This window comes from Acipenser ruthenus, chromosome 5 (genome assembly GCF_902713425.1).
Source record: "Acipenser ruthenus chromosome 5, fAciRut3.2 maternal haplotype, whole genome shotgun sequence".
Lineage (NCBI taxonomy): Eukaryota > Metazoa > Chordata > Actinopteri > Acipenseriformes > Acipenseridae > Acipenser > Acipenser ruthenus.
The window spans coordinates 38,492,698-38,515,204 of record NC_081193.1 but is presented as its reverse complement, the minus strand read 5'-3'; the positions used below and the strand labels follow the sequence as shown (position 1 = coordinate 38,515,204).

Sequence of the window (22,507 nt, the reverse complement as noted above, 5' to 3'; positions counted from 1 at the left end):
TGAATTTTTGAAAGTCATTGACAAGAATGTCTTTAATTTGCCATTCATCTCCAGTTTCTCTGAGATACAAATGTACCAGCTTTACATCAAATTTTGTTGATCATTAATGAACATTTCTCTACAGTGGGTGTTGTCGAGTGATTGAGAACAATACATTTTGTGTTTGAATTGAAAGTGGTCTCGAGGAGACCAATGGGTCAAAGTTCAAGTATATTTTCCTCTAGAGGAATTATGACAATTTGACGTCACTACTGTGCTATTATGCCTTTTCTTTTTTATATTAATTTATGTTAATAAATATATATTGATTTATGTAAATGTATAGTTGAGAAACAATGTACTGAGTTGTTTTCTGTTATAATGGTAACTTTATAAATGTATTAGGATTTAGTGAGTTTTATTTTCTTAAAGGATTAAGTAAAAAGATGATAGGGACATTGCTGAATTATGCATTTTGCTTTAAAAAAAAATAAGCATGTTTTTCGCTTTAAACGCTTTATAGTGTATTTTTTATATAATACTTTATATGCATCAATTCGTTTGAGTATAAAATCAGTTACGTTCTATACAAAATATGGCCTTGTGACCCAAAAGGTGCCCTAATGGTAGAAAGACTGTTCTAGGTCTTTTAATTCCACTTGCCCAATTACCATTAAACTCAATTTCTTGTACTTATTTGTTAAAGGATAGCATGGTTTACACTACGTTCTGGCAGGAGCAGGACACAAATTCTACAAGCTAGTAATAATGTTTGCAATACGTATATGAATACATAGGTAATGTGCGCAGAAAAAAAAAACAAACTTACACCGCAGTATCATCGTGTGAAACTTTACATTGAAGAATACTGTCTTGGTATATTGCTTCTACAAGATAACTTTTTTTCTGATTTGATTATACTATATTTACGGTAAATACTTACAGTGCTCACACAATACTTCTCAAAAATCTTGTCACACACCGAGTCATAGTACTTTCCGTAAAAATAAAATAAATAAACATTCATTTTTTTCAGGGATGTATTCGTGTGGCGCCGTTTTTTTTTTTTTTTTTTTTTTTTTTTTTGTTTGTTTTGTTTGTTTGTTTTTTGCAGGAGCCTGAATGACAGTGATTTGATCTAAAAACACATTTTTTCACAAATAAAAACAAAAACAAATTGTATTTTTAATGACGTATTTGTTATTCAAAAGACACGGCTGTTTAACTATGCGGTGCCACACTCCCATTCTTCACCAAATGCAGAATAGAGAAACACGCCCACTTTTTGGGGGTGTGTTTTTTACATTCTTTTGCTCTGTTAAGTATTTCGAGTTGTAACATCACAGTCAGTCACCAAACTATGAGCTAGTTTAACTCTCTAAAAATTCCTTCAAAGAATATCGGCAAACGATTTATTACTACACTGAATATTTTCTGTGAAGTTCAGTCATGAACAGCAACAACGACAACTCCCTCCCAGGTCTGTATAACAACAACCTATCTGCATAATCGCTGTCATTGAAATCAGCAGCGCCGTAGGTCTTTGCGTTCAATTGATAAGGTTGGAATGTACTGTGTCTGTTGTTATTTTGTTATAATAATTGATTTCGACTACAACTTAAATAGGACAGACAGCTTCAGAAAAATGAATCTATTCTTTGTAGCACGTGTTATAATTATATAATCTTATTAGCACAGGTGTACTGTTAGAAAGTGGTACATGAGAATGTGTTATGCTAGGAACACTTGACCCTTGTAATGTCAGACAGTGGTACATGTCATGGTATATACACTGTCATATTTTGGGATAGGTGATTGGTGTTTTCCTATTGTCGAACAGAGGTACATTTACCGTATACATTTTTTTTTGTTGCAAACTTAAACTGGAAACACAATCAACTTCTCTAAAAAGAAAAAAAAAACTATTCATGACGAACAAGACAAAATGAGAAGCCCACCGCAAAGATGCACAAGTAAAAAAAAAAAAAAAAAAAGTACAAGACCCATTGTATTGCATATGACAAATATTCACATATTTTCTTAATGGTGGAAAAATGTGATAAATTACATTAACAACGATGTAAAAGACTGGAAAATATGAAGATACTTCCCTGCTTTCTTAGCGGAAGTTGTTTAGGCATGCGTGACCAAGCGCAGTGTGCTGAGTACCATTTTTTTTACCGCGTACCTCAAAATAACCCTACACCGGTCCCTCAAGCTGTGGTTTCTTAATGTTGGTGTACAACATAACATTGTGACTGTTTATTCAGAACCAGCTTTCTATTTATTTTTGTTCACCTGTGACAGGGACATACAGTGGAGGTATGTGAAACTTCACTTATTTACTTATGTGTAGAGAATTGCTTATCCAATTGTGATCAAACCTTGTTAAGACATTCTTTAGCACGTTATTGAATCTAGGGCTGTAAATACATAGTCAAACTATATGTTACAGATACTGCGAGGGAGCAATTCTTGGGAGCTAGTGGGGCTAGAGAGAGGGGAAAGGTATATTGGGGTTCATAGTTGATGCCAACCACTACTGTTTTTTAAGCAAATGCTAAGTGGATTAATCAAATTTTTCCTGAAAACTGTACCACTTGATAGCCACCAGATATTTGATAGTTATATTTATATTTACAAAATGAGGATGAAACTAATTTGGCACTGTACACGCACACCAAATTTGAGATGATTTACATACACTAGTTATCAACTGTATAGAAGTACCACCTATCAATAGTGAGCATTGGTGAATCCCTGTGTATATATCTTCCCCATGTTAAATCACCTGGATAGAAAGACCAGCTGTCTGTTTTTATTCCAATATCAACAGTGCACACATATTTTGTTCTGTAGATAGTGTTTAAGAAATTATTTTGTCTACAATTTATTTATTTTTTTATCCAGCAGATAATGATGTTCCAGGTGAATCAGCAGGGGGAACACAAAGAATATCAAAAACCCAGCTTTTTACCTTGATATCAGCTGCATCTGTAAACTTTAGTTCAATGATATGCTATTCCATTTTAGGACCATTTTTCCCGAATGAGGTAGGCTTAACTGACTGTAACATGTCTTGATGACCAAAACAAAAGGAATTAATTCAGGACAAGGGTATTCTGCAAAATGAAATGAGAACAATCTGGTGTTTCATTGAAACATGACTTCTTGTTTCTTTGAGAGATGGAGCTGCCCAAAGGGAAAGTCTCAGATGTTTAAAATAACAAATCTGCTTTGTTTGGATACAGATAACAAAATAATTATGTAAAACAGATTCTATAAACTCATTGTTATCATATGATATGTTGTGAAAAGTTTACTTTCTTCAGGCAGTCACATGGTCGTACATGGGTCATTAATGTGATGTCAAGAAAAGCTGAGTGTTCCTGTGTTTGAATAGACAACTTTGTACTGTAATCAGATTTATCCCAGCTGCCCATGAGGGAGGTTAAACACTTTCCTGTTCATTAAACACATTTTGCATTGTCTTAATCACATTTGAAATTTAAATAGGTGCTCCAGTACAATATAATGTAAAGTATACTCCATTATGTATTGTATTTCTGTACTATTCAATTTTAATGTTACAGGCTCTGCAAAAAGGGGCCGACCAGACCATTGTTGGACTGATATTCGGATGCTACGCCTTTTTCAATTTACTGGGATCTTTAATACTAGGAAAATATGTAAGTCTTAGGAATCTTGTATTCCAGTTTCATATATATATATATATATATACAGTGCCTTGCGAAAGTATTCAGCCCCCTTGAACTTTGCGACCTTTTGCCACATTTCAGGCTTCAAACATAAAGTTATGAAACTGTAATTTTTTGTGAAGAATCAACAACAAGTGGGACACAATCATGAAGTGGAACGAAATTTATTGGATATTTCAAACTTTTTTAACAAATAAAAAACTGAAAAATTGGGCGTGCAAAATTATTCAGCCCCTTTACTTTCAGTGCAGCAAACTCTCTCCAGAAGTTCAGTGAGGATCTCTGAATGATCCAATGTTGACCTAAATGACTAATGATGATAAATAGAATCCACCTGTGTGTAATCAAGTCTCCGTATAAATGCACCTGTACTGTGATAGTCTCAGAGGTCCGTTTAAAGCGCAGAGAGCATCATGAAGAACAAGGAACACACCAGGCAGGTCCGAGATACTGTTGTGGAGAAGTTTAAAGCCGGATTTGGATACAAAAAGATTTCCCAAGCTTTAAACATCCCAAGGAGCACTGTGCAAGCGATAATATTGAAATGGAAGGAGTATCAGACCACTGCAAATCTACCAAGACCTGGCCGTCCCTCTAAACTTTCAGCTCATACAAGGAGAAGACTGATCAGAGATGCAGCCAAGAGGCCCATGATCACTCTGGATGAACTGCAGAGATCTACAGCTGAGGTGGGAGACTCTGTCCATAGGACAACAATCAGTCTGGCCTTTATGGAAGAGTGGCAAGAAGAAAGCCATTTCTTAAAGATATCCATAAAAAGTGTCGTTTACAGTTTGCCATAAGCCACCTGGGAGACACACCAAACATGTGGAAGAAGGTGCTCTGGTCAGATGAAACCAAAATCGAACTTTTTGGCAACAATGCAAAACGTTATGTTTGGCATAAAAGCAACACAGCTCATCACCCTGAACACACCATCCCCACTGTCAAACATGGTGGTGGCAGCATCATGGTTTGGGCCTGCTTTTCTTCAGCAGGGACAGGGAAGATGGTTAAAATTGATGGGAAGATGGATGGAGCCAAATACAGGACCATTCTGGAAGAAAACCTGATGGAATCTGCAAAAGACCTGAGACTGGGACGGAGATTTGTCTTCCAACAAGACAATGATCCAAAACATAAAGCAAAATCTACAATGGAATGGTTCACAAAGAAACATATCCAGGTGTTAGAATGGCCAAGTCAAAGTCCAGACCTGAATCCAATCGAGAATCTGTGGAAAGAACTGAAAACTGCTGTTCACAAATGCTCTCCATCCAACCTCACTGAGCTCGAGCTGTTTTGCAAGGAGGAATGGGCAAAAATTTCAGTCTCTCGATGTGCAAAACTGATAGAGACATACCCCAAGCGACTTACAGCTGTAATCGCAGCAAAAGGTGGCGCTACAAAGTATTAACTTAAGGGGGCTGAATAATTTTGCACGCCCAATTTTTCAGTTTTTTATTTGTTAAAAAAGTTTGAAATATCCAATAAATTTCGTTCCACTTCATGATTGTGTCCCACTTGTTGTTGATTGTTCACAAAAAATTACAGTTTCATATCTTTATGTTTGAAGCCTGAAATGTGGCAAAAGGTCGCAAAGTTCAAGGGGGCCGAATACTTTCGCAAGGCACTGTATATATCAGAGGTAGGCACGGGTAGAAAATCCGGAACTGGGTACCCGCTGTGAAAAATACCCAGATGCCTGGGTCTTTTTCAGGTAATGATTACAAAACAAAACTACATATATTAATAATGTTTTAAGTGCATGATACATATTTAAATACTATATAGTATACATATGTTTAGTCTCTTCAGATCTGTAGATTTTTTCTGTACTGGAAACATGAAAATAATAATAATAATAATAATAATGTTTTCTTGCTTTCTGTGTTATTGTTTTCTGTAAAACATTGATATCCTGTCAGTTAAGACTTAATGCAAAGCTTGTTTTTATTACACTGTCCAGAGACCCGCACTTACAGCTGCATTTTCATATTTTCTAAATTTTCTTTAAATTCTCAAATTAATAAATTGATACCCGGGTAGTAAAAAGAGACCCAGGTAGGGTTGGGTAATTTAAAACCCGACAGGTACCCAGGTTTTCAGGTACCTGTGCTGACCTACAGTATGTATCAAGGGAAGTAATGTTAAAACTTTACAATACATTAGTAAGACCTCACCTAGAATATTGTGTTCAGTTCTGGTCACCTCGTTACAAAAAGGATATTGCTGCTCTAGAAAGAGTGCAAAGAAGTGCAACCAGAATTATCCCGGGTTTAAAAGGCATGTCGTATGCAGACTGGCTAAAAGACTTTAATCTATTCAGTCTTGAACAAACAAGACTACGCGGTGATCTGATTCAAGCATTCAAAATCCTAAAAGGTACATTGCCTTGCATAGTATTCACCCCCCCTTGGACTTTTCCACATTTTGTAGTGTTACAACCTGGAATTAAAATGGATTTATTTGGGATTTTTACCATTTGATTTACACAACATACTTAACACTTTGAAGGTGCAAAATATATTTTTATTGCGACCCAAAAGTTAATTAAACAAAGAAACATTTGTTGGTTGCATAAGTATTCACCCCCCTGAGTCAATACTTGGCAGAAGCACCTTTGACAGCAATTACAGCTGTGAGTCTTTTTGGGTAAGTCTCTACCAACTTTGCACATCTGGATCCTGCAATTTTTTACCATTCTTCTTGGCAAAATTGCTCAAGCTCTGTCAAGTTGGATGGGGACCGTTGGTGAACAGCAATTTTCAAGTCTTGCCACAGATTTTCAATCGGATTGAGGTCTGGGCTTTGACTGGGCCATTCTAAGACATTCAGGTTCTTGTTTTTAAACCATTCCAGTGTAGCTTTGGCTTTGTGTTTAGGGTCATTGTCCTGCTGGAAGGTGAACCTCCACCCCAGTCCCAGGTCTCTTGCAGACTGAAACAGGGTTTCCTCTAGAATTTCCCTGTATTTGGCTCCATCCATCTTGCCCTCAATCCTGACCAGTTTCCCAGTCCCTGCCGATGAAAAGCATCCCCAAACATGATGCTGCCACCACCATGCTTCACCGTGGGGATGGTGTTCTCAGGGCAATGAGGAGTGTTGGCTTTGCGCCACACATAGCGTTTTGCGCTAAGGCCAAAAAGTTCAATTTTGGTCTCATCAGACCAAAGAACCTTTTTCCACATTTGCTGTGTCTCCCACATGCCTTTTGGCAAAATCCAAACGGGATTTGATATGGGTTTTTTCAGCAATGGCTTTCTTCTCGCCACTCTTCCATAAAGCCCAGCTTTGTGGAGCGTCCGGGTTATAGTTGTCCCATGGACGGTTATTCCCATCTCAGCTGTGGATCTCTCCAGCTCCTTCAGAGTTACCATTGGCCTCTTGGTTGCTTCTCTGACTAATGCCCTCCTTACCTGGTCACTGAATTTTTGTGGATGGCCTTCTCTAGGCAGAGTCACGGTTGTGCCATATTCTTTCCATTTTTTAATAATGGATTTAACGGTGCTCCGGGGGATGTTCAAAGTTTGGGATATTTTTTTATAACCCAACCCTGATTGGTGCTTCTCCAGAACTTTATCCCAGACTTGTTTTGATAACTCCTTGGTCTTCATGATTCTGTTTGTTTAGATATGCGCTCTAATAAACTCTGGGGCCTTCCAGAAACAGGTGTATTTAATCTGAGATCATGTGACACTTTAATTGCACACAGGTGGACTCCATTCAACTAATTATGTGACTTCTGAAGGCAATTGGTTGTACCAGAGCTTATTTAGGGGTGTCACAGCAAAGGGGGTGAATACTTATGCAATCAAGACTTTTCAGTTTTTTACTTGTAAATAATTTTTAAAAATATGTAGATTTTTTTCCCCACTTCGACATTATGGGCTATTTTGTATCGATCAGTGACAAAAAATCCTAATTAAATCCATTTTAATTCCAGGTTGTAACACTACAAAATGTGGAAAAGTCCAAGGGGGGTGAATACTTATGCAAGGCACTGTATAGACAATGTCGACCCAGGGGACTTTTCTGACCTGAAAAAAGAAACAAGGACCAGGGGTCACAAATGGAGATTAGATAAAGGTGCATTCAGAACAGAAAATAGGAGGCACTTTTTCACACAGAGAATTGTGAGGGTCTGGAACCAACTCCCCATTAATGTTGTTGAAGCTGACACCCTGGGATCCTTCAAGAAGCTGCTTGATGAGATTCTGGGATCAATAAGCTACTAACAACCAAACGAGCAAGATGGGCTGAATGGCCTCCTCTAGTTTCTAAACTTTCTTATGTTCTTATAAATTGACAAGAGTTTTGGCTAATGCCTTTAACAGTGTGTTGCCAACATGTCATACTGTAACATTTTTTTCCCTTGCAGATTGTACAAATTGGGGCAAAATTTATGCTTATTGCCGGACTGTTTGTATCAGGAGTGTGTACAGTTATTTTTGGGTAAGTGTCTATAAATCTGTTGCTTTTGCAAGAAGGCTTAACACCTCCTAACCTTTTAAATTATGGTTCTGCTCAGTTTGGTAAAAATAATAGGCAAAAATTAAAATCACTACATATTAAATTAAATATTAGTTTCATGTGTTTCTTTATTCAATATATTTCATTTTGAATTTCTTGAATTTCTTGTACTTACTGTACCATTGTATAGAAATGAGATTAACTAAATCTAATTACCTTAAGAGTTTGTTTGTTTTGAAGTGTACGAAAACAAATAATGGTAGATATAATAGAAGATTATTCTGGAAGATTCTATCTACTGAATCCTCAAGACCTACATGTTTAGACTGTACTCTTGATCTACCCCTCCTGCTATGCACTGGACTTCCCCAAGGTACTATCCCTGCACTGCTGCACTACTAATATGTGATTCTAGTATAACTGTGTGGAAGGGTGTGGGAAAACACAAGGCAGACACCAAGCTCAAATATGAAAACGCTGGCACAGGTGCCCAGATTTATTAGTTTGCGCTTGGTTGGCAGGTGTTTCTATGACAGTTTGGGGCACTCTACCAACAATGGTATTGTGCCCCGTCTTCATACAACACACACACAGATGTGTAAAACAAAAACAAGTGAAAAGGTGAAAGGAAAAAGGAAAACAAAATACTGTAAGGAAAAACTACAGGTGCAGGTTTTTAACAGCGGCTCGTTGCTTCCTCTAGCGGTGGGAGCCCTGAGAAACAGGCACTGCTCTATACCCTCGCATACACACTGTGGGACGGCTCAGTCCCGCTAAGCTCACTGTCTACAATAGTAATACAGAAAATAACCGGTGCATGGCTTGTTTGCACCACCGGGTCTGTATGCCTCACGCTGGAGTTGACACTCTGTCTCCTCAAGTCGCTGCTCCAAAGCTTCCAGTTTCCCTTCTGAGTCTCAGGATTCTGCCGTGAAGTCACGCTCCACTATGCTTCCTGTATGAGCCAGAGAGAATACAAAACAGTGCCTTTTTATTCAATCATTCACCCCGTGTAGTCCCACCCCCCAGCCAATGACAGAGCATCAGCCGATTTCTTCACAGCTGAGTCCTGTCAACAAGACATTGCCTGACAGCGTGGGAATACACAGGGTGTACGGACCCCCTACAAGTTCACGCATGCACCTGACGGCCAGTCCAGATCCCTCCGCTATCACAAACTTGTTATAATTCTAACTTGTTGCACCCTAGTTCATATTGTATTTTAGTTGTGTTATTTGCACTTTCTGTAAACTATACTGTATTTAAACATTAAGCTTGCATTGTAACCCTGAAATGTCCTGTAACACCTGTAGTCGCCTTGGATAAAGGCGTCTGCCAAATAATAATAATTGTTGTTTTTTTGTTCTTTTTACCTCTAGTCTGCTTGACAAATTGCCAGATGGACCCCTTTTTATAGTTCTGTGCTTCATCATAAGATCCATAGATGCTGTAGGCTTTGCTGCAGCAATGACATCATCTTTTGCTATTATTGCAAAGGTCTTTCCTAACAATATTGCTACAGTGTTGGTGAGTAGAGCAAATACAAAAAAATAATAATAAGGAAGCAATAGCACACCCAACTCCACATAATAAAGCTGTAACTTTATCAAGGGGTTCTGGTCAAACTGTACACCCATGAGAGTGAATTCAAACATGTCTCTGTGAACCACAGTTATGAAAGTCATTCATCTAACAGCGGATTTTCTTCATGGTATTTAAGGGTCCTTTTTAATGGCTATATTATAACCATGACTTTGTGTGCATTCTTTTACTGTTATGCAGTTGGCATTTGTAGGAATTATTGATAGAGAATTTCAAACATGCTGACATTTTGTTTTCATTTCAGGGAAGTTTGGAAGTTTTCACAGGGCTTGGTCTTGTACTAGGGCCTGTAATTGGTGGCTTTTTGTACCAATCGTATGGATATGAGATTCCGTTCATTGCTCAGGGATGTGTTCTGCTTTTGATGGTGCCACTAAACATGTGTGTTTTACCAAGCCAAGGTATGTCTCTCTCCTGTGGTGAAATACTTTTGACAGATACAGTAGCCTCCCCTGTTGTCTGCCATCCGCATTCAATATATATATATATATATATATATATATATATATATATATATATATATATATACAGTACTGTGCAAAAGTTTTAGGCAGGTGTGAAAAAATGCTGTAAAGTAAGAAATGCTTTCAAAAATAGACATGTTAATAGATTATATTTATCAATTAACTAAATGCAAAGTGAGTGAACAGAAGAAAAATCTAAATCAAATCCATATTTGGTGTGACCACCCTTTGCCTTCAAAACAGCATCAATTCTTCTAGGTACACTTGCACAAAGTCAGGGATTTTGTAGGCATATAGTCAGGTGTATGATTAAACAATTATACCAAACAGGTGCTAATGATCATCAATTCAATATGTAGGTTGAAACACAATCATTAACTGAAACAGAAACAGCTGTGTAGGAGGAATAAAACTGGGTGAGGAACAGCCAAACTCAGCAAACAAGGTGAGGTTGCTGAAGACAGTTTACTGTCAAAAGTCGTACACCATGGCAAGACTGAGCACAGCAACAAGACACAAGGTAGTTATACTGCATCAGCAAGGTCTCTCCCAGGCAGAAATTTCAAGGCAGACAGGGGTTTCCAGATGTGCTGTCCAAGTTCTTTTGAAGAAGCACAAGGAAACGGGCAACGTTGAGGACTGTAGACGCAGTGGTCGGCCAAGGAAACTTACTGCAGCAGATGCATGCTTACTTCCCTTTGCAATCGGAAGATGTCCAGCAGTGCCATCAGCTCAGAATTGGCAGAAAACAGTGGGACCCTGGTACACCCATCTACTGTCTGGAGAAGTCTGGTCAGAAGAGGCCTTCATGGAAGACTTGCGGCCAAAAAGCCATACCTCCGACGTGGAAACAAGGCCAAGCGACTCAACTATACACGAAAACAAAGGAACTGGGGTGCAGAAAAATGGCAGCAGGTGCTCTGGACTGATGAGTCAAAATTTGAAATATTTGGCTGTAGCAGAAGGCAGTTTGTTCGCCGAAGGGCTGGAGAGCGGTACACGAATGAGTGTCTGCAGGCAACAGTGAAGCATGGTGGAGGTTCCTTGCAAGTCTGAGGTTGCATTTCTGCAAATGGAGTTGGGGATTTGGTCAGAATTAATGGTCTCTTCAATGCTGAGAAGTACAGGCAGATACTTATCCATCATGCAATACCATCAGGGAGGCACCTGATTGGCCCCAAATTTATTCTGCAGCATGACAACGACCCCAAACATACAGCGAGAGTCATTAAGAACTATCTTCAGCGTAAAGAAGAACAAGGAGTCCTGGAAGTGATGGTATGGCCCCCACAGAGCCCTGATCTCAACATCGAGTCTGTCTGGGATTACATGAAGAGAGAGAAGCAACTGAGGCTGCCTAAATCCACAGAAGAACTGTGGTTAGTTCTCCAAGATGTTTGGGCCAACCTACCTGCCGAGTTCCTTCAAAAACTGTGTGCAAGTGTACCTAGAAGAATTGATGCTGTTTTGAAGGCAAACGGTGGTCACACCAAATATTGATTTGATGTAGATTTTTCTTCTGTTCACTCACTTTGCATTTTGTTAATTGATAAATATAAACTAGACTATATAAAACAGTCACATGCGCTATTGAAAATGGAGTGCGTTTAAGAAAAACATGAAAGGGATTAAATAGTTTGTCTCCATTTAAACCCCTTTGTAATACTGTTCAGGCAACAGTGTTCATTGTGAATGAAAGGAAAGCTACTTAGCAACACCACATGGGCTGTTGTTTAAACTGTGGAATAAGCCAAGATAAATTAAAGCTGCAGTGTCCCACAATGATGTTCAAGTTTACACTCATAGATCATTTCTTTGTGTGTGTTTTTTTATGAATATATTCAGCCAAAGTTTAGTTATCAGAAAGCAGTCATTGTGGTCAGTTTGCTTATATTTACATTTTCTAAAGGTTGTTTTAGCTATCAATACACAAGCTGATCCCTCTCCCCCATTGTGAAGCTCTGCCAGCCAAGAGGCTATTTTTTATCTGTGTAAATGAATACCTTAAATCAATTCAATTTATACTATAAATTTAATGGTAAAATATTCATAATTCTGTTATACAGCTAACATGGGCCCTATTATTCCAAACACCCTAATCAAATGTATTTTGTTTTCTTTTAATACATAGATGCCACTCCCAGCAAGGATTCCTTTTGGAGGCTTTTCACTCGACCGAAGATTGTACTTATATGTTTTGTTATATTTTCTATGAGTTCATCTCTTGGTTTTCTGGATCCAACCATGTCCCTCTTTGTAATGGAAAAGGTAAACCTGAGATTCCATAACAGGCCTAACCAAGTTTTTTATTTTATTTTATTAATTATTGCCTCATTTTACTGTTTATTATTGTTAAGAAGTTGGATTTGCTTTGCTTATTTATTTGAGGTTTATTTTATTTCTGTCAAATACCTTTAAGTTTAAAATTCACAGTTTTTTCATATTTTATGGCAGCTGCCATTTTTCCAAATCTGCCAGAACTGTTTCTGTGACTACTGTATTCCTCTAGAAAAATCAGATGGACGAAATGGCTGGTTTTATTTTTTGTTTGAAGAATGTTTTTTAAATCATCACTGTAACTTTTGATAGAATCAAATTCTATCAAAAGTTACACACCATTGGTTATGATCGTAGGCTTACGCAATAATAGTAATTTTGACATAAGCTTAATTTAACTTTGACTTCTTTTGCAGTTCAACTTGCCAGCAGGTTATGTAGGACTCGTATTCCTTGGTTTGGCATTGTCATATTCACTATCGTCACCTTTGTTGGGAGTAGTTAGTGACAAAATGCCTGTAAGTAAACTTTCTTTTTTTTTTTTTTAAATAATTTTCATTATAAATTGAACACTTTCAAAGTCATTTAAACTGCAGAACTTAACACACCGAGGGGTAACCTAGACTATGGGTGTCAAACCACTGTCAAATAAATCAAGGATTGAAGAAATTATGATTTAATTTCTGGGTACATCAGCTTGTAATTGCAACTTCTTTATTTGTTACAGACCCTTCGAAAATGGCTAATGGTGATCGGAGGACTGTCATCGGCCGCTGGATTTTGTTTATTAGGCCCTGCGCCCTTTTTTAACATCAAGAGGTATGCTTTTGGATATAGTGGAGGTGTTCATACAAATGACACAGAGTGACATTTCATGATACAGATCATTTTGTATTTACAGACGTGGCAGGCATGTATGCAGCTAGCATGCTGAAGGACATGTTTGTGTTTTTTTTTTTGTATTCATAGTTTAACAATACTGTGCATACACAAGCAGTGATGCCGTCGTTGTCAGCGAGGGGGTTGTTTTGTCCTTCCTGACCCACGTTTTTTTTAAATTTATTTTTAGCCAGCTGTGGTTGTTTGTCCTGATGCTGGCCGTGATTGGGTTTTCTTTAGGCATGACAGGAATCCCCACCTTCCCTGAGATCCTAATTTGTGCATAGTAAGTAGTCTGATTTACATAATCCTTTTTTGCATATGTGAAACAGCTGTGTACTGTACTTGCTCCTGAGATGTATTTAAATACTAATCCTATAGTTCCTATTCAAGCTCTTTGTGAGGGTGGTCCACTGAAAGGCACTATATAAAATAAAAATGGATTGATTGATATTAAATCAAAACTATTTCATTTTAATAATCCTTGGTGAGATGAGTTTGAAAAATCATATTTTCATGAATAAAATATTGTACTCTGCTAGAATGAAATTGTATCATTGTTAGCTTATTTTCTCTTCTTTTTACGGTCCTCATTCAAAAAATGGGGTCTCATGTGCTGTTGTCTGCATCCGCCTGCCACACACTACAGCTATGGCCAAACGTTTTGCATCACCATGTAGAATTAAAACATTTTGCTTCATAAACTCGAATCAAGCATGCTGAATAATGTTAAGTTAACATATTAAATTACATACCACTTTGTAGTTTTCCATATACTTAACGAAAAACTGACAACAATTGAATCATGTGACCCATGAAATACTGTACTACTATTATGGTTTCTGGTAGACTTGCAATATCATTTTGTAGTTTATTTGATTATAATATTCTTTAATTTATATATGATGTTAAATAAAATATCTAAATTTGCATCACCTAAAATTCTGGTGGTGCTAAACCTTCGGCCATAGCTGTACAAAGTGAACACGAGAACTACCTTGATCTGCATCAATCTTAACCAAACATTTATCAAACACTCCTAGTCTCCTACAGATGTTTCAGGTTGTGTTTGGCATAAAATTATGAATATTAGTATGTGATTAAAAGGGCCCTCTGTATGTTTGTGCACTGATTCTTGTGCATGTCTGGTTTTCTAATGCTATTACAACACAATATAATGAAACAATATATACAATATATACAATTATACAATATAAATAAGGAAGACTCATCGGAATCAATGATTTAATTTATAACTAGTTTGTTTTCTGTTTTGAGAAAGAAAAAACAATTTTCTAAGCTTTTTTAATATTGTTATTTATTGATTTATTTATTTTCAGTGAAAATGGATTTGAGGAGGGCTTAAGTACATTAGGCCTCGTGTCTGGTATGTTTGGTGCCGTGTGGTCATGTGGGTAAGTCAAACCCATTTTATTTTAAAAAAAAAATTGAATTTCTTAATTAGTAATGAACCTGGAAAGTCATTAAAGGACATAAAGCTAACAAAGAAAAAATCCAATAAGTCTTAAGAAATATTACTTTGTTGGAGACCTACAAAGTGGTAGCAGTACATATGAGGTACATTCATATTTTACACAATTGATATAATATATTCTGCGTTATAAAATATGAGTGTTCATATTTAGTTTCTTAAATATTTGTTGAACCGTAATAATTCTAAATATACTGTATATACAGTAAAACCTCTATTATTCGAACTTCTATATTCTGAACACCTTCGTTAACTGCCCCACACACACCCGTGTACTGTATAGTACAGTATTGCTGTCATGTGTTCAACACACAAATCACCTTCCGCACGCACTCGTACCCATTGTTTGTGTGGCTGTCTGTTGTACATCTTCCATAGTTTGAAAAAGTTCAGTACTGCAGCACACTAGGGCCATGGATGGTAAATGGAAAAGAACTATGCTAAGTTTTTTGCAAAACATAGAGATTGTTAAACGTTTAAAGTCTGGCAAAAGTGTTACAAAGCTTTCTACCAAATTCAATATTGGTAAATCTACAGTACGTGGTCCAAAGTAAGATGAAAAATGTTACAGTTTGCAAGCAAGATGGAGTCACTAGAGTTAGGAAGTCAGAGAAAAACAATGAAGCCTGTCAAAAATGAAAAGCTAGACGAAGCCGGCTATCTCGGTTCACTCAAAAACGAAGTGCTGATGTTCCTGTTTTGTGGCCAATGCTGCAGGCTAAAGCATTAGATCTAAATACTAAATTGAACAGCTCTACAAATTTCAATCTGACAGTTGCCGGTTGAAAGTGAAAAACTGCCTGCCAATGCAGAGGCTGTTGACAAATATCATGATGATTTCCAGAAAATTATTGAGTAGCAAAATTACTGCAGTGAGCAGGTTCACAATGCAGACGAATCTGGATTGTATTGGAAAGCCTTACCATCAAAAACTCTTCCCAAAATGAATTGAGTGCCCCTGGATTCAAGATGCAAAAGGAAAGATTGACAATTCTAGCGTGTTAATGCTAGTGGGAATCTGATTGTTTTTATTGGGATATAAAAAAAAAAAAGTGCCTTTAAAAATATAAATAGTGCCGCACTCCCAGTAAAGTATTATGCACAATAAAATGCCTGGATAGATTTTGAAATTTTGAAATTGAGGAGGCACTGCCTCTGTTGCCACCTCCTATATATATATGAATGAATCAGTGGTTGGAAATTCTGGCCTGTGATTAGTTAAAACCTCATCATAGGAGCAAAAATAGATTGAATTATTGCCCAAACATCCTTACACCACTGGGCAATAGTCTCCCTCTGTCATGTGATTGGTTAACATCACTGTCAGCCGGCCCCTTTTCAAAGGAATGCCCTTCTCCTCTGCAGTCCTCACAACAAGAGAAAATGACTGAATGTGAAAAAACTGCTGAATAGCGATTCTGTGACTTAACAGAAAATGAATTACAAAACATACTACAAAAGAAAGATGCTCCGAACACTAAAATGGTGATTAACACATCACTGTCACTGTTTTCGGACTTTCTGAAATTCAGACAAATTCAACTCGACGATGTAAACAAATATGACAGCTGGGATATAAACAGGATTATGCAGCAGTCAGCAAACCAGACGGAGAGCTGTACGCTGAACTTCAAAAACATTTTCTGTTATTTATTTGTTATTTATTTATTTACTTATGCTGTATCTGCTGTAATTAAACAAAATATACTGAGCATCAAAAGAAACGTATCACTTATATTTGAGCATCAGAAGAAACGTATCGCTTATATTTGGATAAAATTCACTAGATGTGACCGAAAATGACAGACTGTGTTTTAGAGCAGGTGCAGTGACTTTTTATTGTGCTGATTAACAATTGCCATCACAAAGATGCTGCAAAATGATCTGTCGATCTTGGGCAGGTGTTGGGACTCTTGGTCTCCCAGGTCGTGGCCTGTCATTGTCAGAGTGTGTCTGGTTATACCGTCTCGCCAGGTTTGAGATTGCTGGCTGTGAGCACCCAAGATGGCGAGCCACAGTACACTGCCCTAGTCCAGCCTCCGACATGCCGATTGCACGAAGGCGCTGCTCTCTTGACAGACGTGACATATTGTTTTTTTTGTTTTTTTCTGTGATTTTCTTTATTGCTTTTATTCAAGCTTGCAATTCAACAGCTGAAATCACTCTATATCCAGTGTCCAATCAACCGTCTCACTAATTAGGCGATTAAGTTCATATGCTTCAGTCATAGTCAATCGAGCATGTCATGTTCAAGGATGAATGATCGAGTGACTAAAAAAAAAAAAACATTTAGTCAATGTCCATCATTTATATACCTTATTTATTATTATTATTATTATTTTTTAATAAATGTGTTATAATAGTGATACGTTTCTTTTGATGCTCGGTATATATAAAGTCATATTTTGCCCTGAGGGGCATTTAATTGTGTACTATGGAGTCTGCAGTACATATTTAATATATGAATCAGTCAAGAAAATAAGTGAGGCAAGGTTGGATACGACTTTATATATTTTATTTAAATATATCTGATACAGCATATGTAAATAAATACTTTATATATTTTGTTTAAATATATCTGATACAGCTTAAGTAAACAAATAACAGAAAATGTTTTTGGAGTTCATACCGTATAGTTAGCAAAGTTTTTCTCCGTATGCATCTGGTTTGCCGAGTGCGGCATAATCCAGTTTTTATATCCCGCCCATCATATTTGTTTTCGTCAAGTTGAATTTGTTTGAATTTCAGAAAGTCAGAAAACAGTAACATTTTAATCACCATTTTAGTGTTTGGAGCAGTATGTTTTGTAATTCATTTTCTGTTATCTCACAGAATCGGTGTTCAGCCATGTTCTCTTGCAGAGTGCAAGGGGAGAAAGGGATTCATTTGAAAAGGGGCAGGACTGACAGTGATGTGAACCAATCACATTACAGGCCGAGTCTATTGCCCGATAGTGTAAGGATGTCAGGGCAATAGTTCAATTTATTTTTCCTCCTATGATGAGGTTTTAACCAGTCACAGGCCAGGATTTACAATCACTGGTTCATATTCATATATATTTGACTGTATTTTATATAATTCCTGTTTACAGTAAATATTGTATGTAAATATTGTTTTGTTTTTATAGAATGTTCTTTGGTCCAACCCTTGGTGGATTTCTTGTAGAAAAAATGAATTTTGAGTGGTCTGCAACCATTCAAGGGGGTATTGCACTAATTGCTGTAAGTACACAAAAAACCAAGTCTCTTAAAAGACTGTAATCAATAAAACAGCTTTAAGCATGTAATGTTCGGATGTTATCAAACCAGTGTTTTTTTTTTAATTATTATTATTGATTTCCAGTGGTATGTTGTTGCATTGATTATGAAGAATTTGTGTAGAATTATTTTCAAACGAAACAATATCAGTAACCATAGTGACACTATGGTAAGAGAGTTAAAATAAACAAAAAACATAATAAAAATATTAAAATGTGTGTTACTACATTAAAAAATATATAAGCCTTTCATTTGAATATCAAAATATTAATCATAATTCATTTTCTTGTTAGTCCGTCCTCATGGGTATATACTTCATCATAGAAGGCAGGTTGAAAAAAAGGTAGGTGTGATCTACAAGAATGCCTAAATGTTTTTGTAAATCTGCTTCAGTAGTTGTAATTTTACAGACTTCCGCCAAACTGTCAAAAGTTGTATATCACAGACCATTTAAGGTAGTGACTTCATATTTCCAGGGCTTTTTAAACGTATATATGTGTAGCGACCTTGACTGCTGTCCCATTACGATCTGTCCCACCCTTTGGTGCAGCTGTGCTCACCTGCACCTCATTTTTTAAAATGTTTGTATCAATATTTTGAACAGTATTAAAATACGGTAATAATAGCCAAATACACAAAAACAAACTGCTTCCATATTGAACGCACCAAATCCACAAGGATATAAACTGTACTCTCTGGATCATGTTACTGTCTTTAAAATCATACCAGTCAAAGTCAGGAATCCACTGCTTTCAAGTCCATTTGCTTTACTGGAACGTTTATATTTACAAGGCTGATGATCAACATTGAATAGATTGTACCCCAATGGTAATTAACACAGAAACGGCTCTTTAATTCTAGGTCTCCTCAGACTTCTAGGAATGGATCACATGAAGAAAGCTCGCTTCTGTTATCCAGTGGGATATAGCCAAACTACAAACACTCGTGGGGGAAAAATAAAAATGTTTCAGATTGGTGCTGCCGCACATAAGCTGGTACTGTATGTTCTTATTGTTATACAAGCACATGTTAAACAAGTCAATGGAAGCACAATCATAGCACCCTGCTACTACCCTTTCACATCGTCAACTTTGCACTTCTTTTGTTTAACTACATCAAAATAATGGTATGTTTCTTTATACTTTGAACTTTATTCTCGGCGTAGTCTGCCTCAAAGCAGCCAGTCCTTGAGGGATGATTGTTTTAACCAGGTCCCAGATTTGATTGTTTTTATTTTAATGTAAAATGTACAGAATAATACAATAATTAGCACAACATTCACTTTTTAATTTGCATAGGAAACTGGTACATGATTGTTCTGTCAATCGATGAGAAAATCCTCTTCAGTGCCTTATGTTTCATGACATGCTACAACCATTACTACATCTGATACATTTTTTATAACTCTACAGTATGTGTATCCTGATAGATGTATCCTAATCAAGTTGGTATTCAGCCGTCTTTCTCAGTGGTCACTCTTCATGGTAGGCTTTGTTTTTGCATTGACTCTTGACTTGGCCAGTACCTTGTTAAGTGCATGCTTCTGCAGCTGTGACAATGAAAACTGTGAAAATCTTTCTCATGTATTTGTTATGTTTTCTAAAAGAAAAAGTGGAATGTATTTTCTGAAACAATAGCCTATGATTCTGTTCTGAAAGCAGCCTTTGAAATATAAATAATCTTTAATATATGGATTTATGTACATATTTCATGTTGTTTGCAAAAAATGCATAACAAAAGCAGATCAGTAGTAAATGTTAATTTTAATCCTCATGATGTGTTTCAGTTGTAATTGCATTTTCATTTATTTTTATCATATCGCATATAGCCTTTCCTAAATCACCGTTTATCAAAATGTTTTTCGTTATAAAAAATAAATAAATCATCAGATGCCACCAGCTTTCTTTATTGTTGTTGATGCACCACAAATTAATTTGATTTGTGCTAAAATTAGAGCTTTTGATTACATGTCTATAAATAATTCAAAGTAGCAACCTACCTGTGATGTGAAATAGCAGTTGATAACTGTATGTCCTTGAATTGTTTTATTAATTTTATGCAATTCCTTTTTACAAGCAAAGGACTGAATGACAGGGTGCTGAGGTCAGGTGAGCACCTGAAGTGTTGTCAGGTGAAGGTTGCATCCTGCCTAGCTGTAGCCAACCAGACTCATTGTTGCATTTGTTAAAAGTGTATCGATTTTATAACTCTTATTTGTACAACATGTCACTATTGCAATTCTGTAGATACCAATATGCACAACAAAGGCAGTACAATATTGTAATGTACAGGAACACATTTATTAGCTATTTTAATGTGTCAACATCAAGCAGTTGGGCTCTGCCCATGCCTCAATGTGCTGGTGACAATGACTGAACATATTCAGAATATATTGAGGTCAGGGCCTGGCGTAACTATGTAGACAGAACAGGCGGCCACCAAGGGCGGCAAATTGAAGGGGGTGGCAAAAACGGTACATAATTACATTTTATACTTTACATTTCTTTAATCGTAAAATGTTCAGCATCTTAGATCTCTGTTTCTTGTTCTGCAAAACTTATTGCTGATGTTACGGAACCATATCATGAGCAGTGGTGTAGTCCTAAATCTGGAAGCATGGAAACGCTGGGGGGGCGGGGTGATCATGACGGGGTGATGTCACACGAAATCTGGTCTCCCCTGGAAACAGGCTCATGGTTGTTGAGCCCGAGAGGTCCCGCACTAGGAACTTTCTTCCTAAGAAATAATATATACTTTTCTGGGATTAAAATTCCCTAAATGAATCCCTTTCTGAAGAACCAGTTATCCCGGTCTACACACGTAGCTCACCCTGGTTAAACACAGCCATGACGATTCTTCTCTTTCACCTCCAGGCGTGCAGAAAACGAAAGTACAGCACAAACAAAGAAGAACCAAGAAACTGGCTTTTCAGCCTCTTTAAAGGCAGGTGACCAGTGATTGTCAGTCCTGCCATTCAGCGCACACTTTGTTATAAAAGTTACACATTTTTATTTACAAACCAAACCAACACACAGTGACAGGCCTCTGCCCTGCCACAGAATGATATTTGGATGCTACGCCTTCATTTACTGGGATCTTTAATATTAGGGAAATATGTAAGTATTTTTAATCATTTATGTGAGTCGAGAGCCATGTTACAAGGTTGTGCTATTTGTGTTCCACCTTATAACAAGAATGAAAGTGCTAGTGTAATGGCATTATGGGGCAATTGGGAGTCATGTCCATGCTGCCTCATAAGTGGTTCCATGGTATAAAGGGCTGCCTTATAACAGGGGAGCACTGTTTACATGTATGTACAGGTAGTGAACAAAAAAAATGGATACAGCCATGTAAAGTCGCTTAATAGGGCGTTGGGCCACTATGGTATCCCGCTCTATTGAGTTCTCGGCAGACCGTTTTTGACAAAACTGGCTGCTCGCACCCCAGGTTGAAATTTACAGTCAATTGATCGGCAGTTGTTTACCTGTTTTGCCTTGCACTTTGAATTAATGCACGGATATCACGACCCTGGAGTATGCGCTTCTGCCCACTGTTGCCCTTTGCTGATGATGTCTTTCCCTTGGAGTTCCATGCCGACATCACCTTAGACACCGTTGCTTGTGAAACTTCAGCAAGTTGAGCTGTCTTGGTCACTGAAGCTCCTGCCAAACGCGCCCCAACAATCACCCCTCTTTCAAAGTCACTGAGGTCTCCTCTTGCAGCCATGCTACCATAATTATAGGCAACCAGGCCTGTCCAGCAGTTTTATACATGACCCTAAGCATGCTGGGATGTTATTTGCTTAATTAACGCATAAGCCACACCTGTGTGGAAGCCCTTGCTTTCAATATACTTGGTGTCCCTCATTTACCCAGGTGTTTCCATTTTTTGTCCACTACCTGTATATAAATACTGGTACTCCAGATAGATGGTTGATGAAATCTAAAGGGAGTGCCTTTTTTTCTTGCAGATTGTACAAATTGGGGTAAAATGTATGCTTGTTGCTGGATTGTTTTTATTAGGAGGGTGTACAATTCTTTTCAGGTATGTCTGTACATCTATTGGTTTGGTTGGATGGCAGAAAACTCTTCCAATAGTTTATTAAATAAATGTTTATTTTCTGGAATTTCTACATCCAACAGCTCACTTAACTACCAATCGCTGCACTGAACTTAGTTGAATATAGTCTTGTCTATTGTATTGTAGTCTTGATTTAACTGCTATGCACTGTATATGTATATTTTCTTGAAAATAAGCTTTTCTAAAAGCAAACAACAAAAAATCTAATAAAATACCACTTAATTGCTGTTTTAGCTTTGACCACAAGAGGGAGCCGAGACCTCACTAAAGCTGAAGTACACTTTT

General features: G+C 37.2%; 1 protein-coding gene across 3 annotated transcripts; it reads left to right on the top strand.

Annotated features, from left to right (window-relative positions):
- The first annotated feature begins 1,168 nt into the window (after positions 1–1,168).
- Positions 1,169–20,189, top strand: LOC117402632 (MFS-type transporter SLC18B1-like). 3 transcript variants are annotated; one of them, XM_034003970.3, is made up of 14 exons: positions 1,169–1,459; positions 2,893–3,032; positions 3,573–3,668; positions 8,080–8,153; positions 9,551–9,698; positions 10,018–10,174; positions 12,369–12,505; positions 12,931–13,032; positions 13,242–13,333; positions 13,584–13,679; positions 14,734–14,808; positions 18,013–18,106; positions 18,436–18,485; positions 19,004–20,189. In XM_034003970.3, exons 1-14 carry the CDS (start codon positions 1,429–1,431, stop codon positions 19,068–19,070), a joined length of 1,359 nt encoding a protein of 452 aa, XP_033859861.2. In that variant the 5' UTR covers positions 1,169–1,428; the 3' UTR covers positions 19,071–20,189. The 3 variants fall into 3 exon arrangements, with proteins under 3 accessions (XP_033859861.2, XP_033859860.2, XP_058880136.1); XM_034003969.3 differs by having other exon boundaries at positions 2,890–3,032; XM_059024153.1 differs by lacking the exon at positions 1,169–1,459 and adding an exon at positions 2,220–2,301 and having other exon boundaries at positions 2,890–3,032; positions 19,004–20,188.
- The last annotated feature ends 2,318 nt before the right edge of the window (positions 20,190–22,507 follow it).